We start from the raw sequence: 5000 nt of genomic DNA, 5'->3' as shown, positions 1-5000 counted from the left end.
TCAAATGAAAAAAAAATGAAAATTGAAAAAAATAATTTAAAATAACAATAATAACACCAAATAATCGAGGTTCAATTCTTTTTAGTAATCCTTTATATGTAATTCATTCCCCTCCCAACAAAGTTACATATATATAACAAAAATAATAAAAATAATAATAAAAAGCATTAATTTATTGTTTAATGTTGAATGTGTGTGTGTGTGTGTGTGTGTGTGTTTTCCTCCTCCTCCTCCTCCTCCTCCTCCTCCTCCTCCTCCTCCTCCTCCTCCTCCTCCTTCTTTCTCCTTTTTCTTCTCCTTCTTCTTCTCCTTTTTCTCCTCCTCCTCCTCCTCTCTTGTTTTGTTAAATGTTAATAATGGAGGAGGAGGAGGAGGAGGAGGAGGAGGAGGAGGAGGAGGAGGAGGAGGAGGAGGGAGGTGAATGAGTGAAGAAAAAAAGAATTTGTCAGGGAATTTTGATTACATATATATAATTACTTAGTTATGTATGTTATTCTAATTATTATTATTATTATTATTATTATTATTATTATTATTATTATTATTATTTTTTTGCTTGTGAGAGAGAGAGAGAGAGAGAGAGAGAGAGAGAGAGAGAGAGAGAGAGATTTTCGTCTATCTTATTATTATTATTATTATTATTATTATTATTATTATTATTATTTTGAATGCACTATAAATTATAAATATATATAATTTTAAGTTTTATCAGTATTATCTCTATAACCCTCCTCCTCCTCCTCCTCCTCCTCCTCCTCCTCCTCCTCCTCCTCCTCTATTTCCTCTTTTCCTTCATTTTCTTCCTCCTTTCTAAAAATTTTCCTCCTCCTCCTCCTCCTCCTCCTCCTCCTCCTCCTCCTCCTCCTCCTCCTCCTCCTCCTCCTCCAGCTATGAAGTCTTTCTGAATAAAACAAAATAGGTAAAAATCTTTATATTTCTCGTATATATATATATTAAATTACTTATAGTTGTATCAGTATTAAAAAGAGCAATCAAACTATATGTAATCTATGTAATTGCTCCCGAAAATTACACCAAAATCGAGAAGGAATAATTACTTAGCTCGAAATAATGATCGAAAAATTTGAATTACATACTTATCATTGAGGTAATTTTTGTGAGCAGTTATATATATGTAATTTCCCTTTTCTTCGCTGATAAATGATGGTGATGATGCTGATGATGATGATGATGTATTGTTAACCTCTTGAAAAAAAGTAATTTCCCTAAATATCCGTAAAAATGTTTTAAAAAATATCCCTAAACACACAAGACAAATTTTCCCTGGAAATTTTGGAAAACTGAATATTTCCCTAAAAAAATTGAAATAACCTTAAAAATTTTCCGGTTTCCCTTAAAAACTCAAAATTTTTCCTGATAGTCAAAATTTCCCTAAAAACACAAAATATTTTCCTGACAATCTTTGAAATTTCCCTAAAAAACCCGAAATATTTCCTGACAATCCTCAAAATTTCCCTAAAAAACCCAAAATATTTCCTTGACAATCCTTGAAATTTCCCTAAAAAACTCAAAATATTTCCCTGACAATCCTCAAAATTTCCCTAAAAAACTCAAAATATTTCCTTGACAATCTTTGAAATTTCCCTAAAAAACCCAAAAAATTTCCCTAACAATCCTCAAAACATCCCTAAAAAATAAAAACCCCAAGAATTTCCTAGAAACCCCAAAATTTCCCTAAAATAAAAAATTTCCCTAAAACACCCAAAAAATCGCAAAAATTCCCTGTTAAATATTTCTAACAAATTTTTGACCTTGAAATAACAACGACCTTTAAATCAGCCCCCTTAACGACCCCCCTAATAAGAAGACCCTTTAACTAATAGGAGAGGACCCAAACACCCTCTGTAGTTGCCATAGTCTCGAGGTATCGTGGCAAGACCTTCACTAATAAGACAAAGCTCAAATTCCCTCTGCGTTGCCATATTCACTAAAAATCGCATTAAATTCCCTCTGTGTTGCCATATTCACTAGATATTGCATTCAAACCCCTCTAAAGTTGCCATATTCACTAGATATTGCATTTAAACCTCTCTGCGTTGCCATATTCACTAGATATTGCATTCAAACCCCCTCTGTGTTGCCATATTCACTAGATATTGCATTCAAATCCCCTCTGTGTTGCCATATCCACTAGATGTCACATTCAAATCCCCTCTGTGTTGCCATATTCACTAGATATTGCATTCAAATCCCCTCTGCGTTGCCATATTCACTAAAAATCGCATTAAATTCCCTCTGTGTTGCCATATTCACTAAAAATCGCATTAAATTCCCTCTGTGTTGCCATATTCACTAGATATGGCATTTAAACCCCTCTGAAGTTGCCATATTTATTAGATATTGTACTCAAACCCCTCTGAAGTTGCCATATTTATTAGATATTGCATTCAAACCCCCTCTGCGTTGCCATATTCACCAAATGTCTCTCAAACTCCCTCTACAGTTGCCATATTCACTAGATATTGCATTCAAATCCTCTGTGTTGCCATATCCACTAGATGTCACATTCAAACCCCTCTAAAGTTGCCATATTCACTAGATATTGCATTCAAACCTTCTCTGCAGTTGCCATATTCACCACACCACACACACACCACACCACACACACCACCACACACCACACCACACCACACCACACACCACACCACACACCACACCACACCACACACACCACACCACACCACACCACACCACACCACACCACACACCACACCACACCACACCACACCACACACCACACCACACACACCACACACACCACACCACACCACATGTTTTGAGACTATGACCAAGCAGATACAAAGAAATAGCACAGCAAAATAATGGGAAATAATGGTATGAACTGGAAATGGTGAATTAATGGACACACACTAATAATGGTGTTTAGAGACAACTGGTCTGGAAATACGAGGAAATATAATGGAAAAATAAAAATAATAATAATGGTGAATTAATATATAAATGGTGATAATAACCCATTAACCTTCTAACCTCCATAGAAGCTTTCTAATGTAAGTAAAAGGATCTAATGGCACCCAGAGCTCAGAAAAATGGAAAATTAATGGTGAATTAATATATAAATGGTAATAATGGTGCTTTTAGAGAAGTTTGAGGTCGTGGGAAGTTTGAAGCCGTGGGAAGTTTGAGGTCGTGGGAAGTTTGAGGTCGTGAGAAGTTTGAGGTCGTGAGAAGTTTGAAGTCGTAATTGAGGTCGTGGGAAGTGTGAAGTCGTGGGAAGTTTGAAGTTGTGGGAAGTTTGAAGTCGTGGGAAGTTTGAGGTCGTGGGAAGTTTGAGGTCGTGGGAAGTTTGAAGTCGTAATTGAGGTCGTGGGAAGTTTGAGGTCGTGGGAAGTTTGAGGTCGTGAGAAGTTTGAGGTCGTGGGAAGTTTGAAGTCGTAATTGAGGTCGTGGGAAGTTTGAGGTCGTGGGAAGTTTGAAGTCGTGGGAAGTTTGAGGTCGTGGGAAGTTTGAAGTCGTGGGAAGTTTGAAGTCGTGGGAAGTTTGACGTCGTGGGAAGTTTGAAGTCGTAATTGAGGTCGTGGGAAGTTTGAGGTCGTGAGAAGTTTGAAGTCGTGAGAAGTTTGAGGTCGTGGGAAGTTTGAAGTCGTGGGAAGTTTGAAGTCGTGGGAAGTTTGAAGTCGTATTGAAGTCGTAATTGAAGTCGTAGGAAGTTGGAAGTTTTGAGGCCTCTCCTATTAAGACCCTAAAACACAAAGTCTCAAAAATTGCCCCAAAAAGACCCCCCTTAAAAAGACCCCCCTTAAAAGACCCCCCTTAAAAGACCCCTTAAAAGACCCCTTAAAAGACCCCTTAAAAGACCCTGAAAATGACCCCCTGAAAAGACCCCCTTAAAATGACCCCCTTAAAAAGACCCTCCTTAAAAAGACCCCTTAAAAGACCCCTTAAAAGACCCCCTTTTATGACGACCCCAAAATTATGACGACCACCAAAGACCCCTTAAACACCACCCTCTCCAACTTTCAGTAAAACGACCCCATTTTAAAACGACCCCCTCAGAAACGACCCCATCCAAAATGACCCCATCCAAAACGACCCCTACAAAAACGACCCCTTTCCTTCCCACGACCCCCTTAAAAACGACCCTTCCCAAAAAAAGACCCCCAAAAACGACCCTTTCCCCTTTCACCCCAGACCCCTAAAACGACCCCTCTCCTAGATACGACCCCTCCCCAAAAACGACCCCTATAAAATCTAAATTCTTCATAAACTCTCTTTCTCTAATGACCCTAAAATACCCCCCACAAGGAACGACCCCCAGAAACGACTACCCCAAACGACACCCTCCCAAAACGACCCCAGAAACGACCCCGCCAAAACGACCCCACTGAACGACTACCCCGAGAAACGACCCTCCCAAAACGACCCCCTGAACGACCCCCAGAAACGACATCCTCAGGAACTACCTCCCCAGAAACGACCCCTCTTAGAAACGACCCCTGAACGATCCCCAACCAGAAACGACCCCGAGAACGACCACCTGAACGCCCCCTTCCCTGAACGACCCCTACTGAACGATCCCCACCCCAGAAACGACCCCCAGAAACGACCCCCAGAAACGACCCCTGAACGACCCCCTCGCCCCCTTTTTCTGTGTCGTTATTGTATGAATCGTTATGAATAAAGTGTGTGTATTCTTCATTTTGATTTAGTATAACCCCGCCCCCTCTTAAAATAGAAAATGGATGCGCCCCCTCTGCTAAGATTAATTCTCAACAGCCCCTCCCTTGAAAAATTTAATTCTCAGCCCCTCTCAAAAAATTTAATTCTCAGCCCCTCTTTGAAAAATTAATTCTCAGCCCCCTCTCTCAAAAATTTTTATTCTCAGCCCCTCTTTTGAAAAATTTAATTCTCAGCCCCTCTTTTGAAAATTTTAATTCTCAGCCCCTCTCTCAAAAAATTTAATTCTCAGCCCCCTCTTTTGAAAAATTTAATTCTCAGCCCCTCTCTCAAAAATTTTT

The 5000-nt window shown here is 39.4% G+C and overlaps 1 protein-coding gene across 1 annotated transcript; it reads left to right on the top strand.

The window, feature by feature from the left end:
• Positions 1-3957: 3957 nt before the first annotated feature.
• LOC123501621 (early nodulin-11-like) lies at positions 3958-4663 on the top strand. The gene is made up of 2 exons (XM_045250577.1): positions 3958-4004; positions 4288-4663. The coding sequence occupies exons 1-2, from the start codon at positions 3958-3960 to the stop codon at positions 4661-4663; spliced, it is 423 nt and encodes a 140-aa protein (XP_045106512.1).
• Positions 4664-5000: the final 337 nt, after the last annotated feature.

The sequence above is a fragment of the Portunus trituberculatus genome, chromosome 2, assembly GCF_017591435.1.
Source record: "Portunus trituberculatus isolate SZX2019 chromosome 2, ASM1759143v1, whole genome shotgun sequence".
In the NCBI taxonomy this organism is placed as follows: Eukaryota; Metazoa; Arthropoda; class Malacostraca; order Decapoda; family Portunidae; genus Portunus; species Portunus trituberculatus.
The sequence above is the reverse complement of the archived record's forward strand: the minus strand, read 5'-3'. Positions and strand labels throughout refer to the sequence as shown.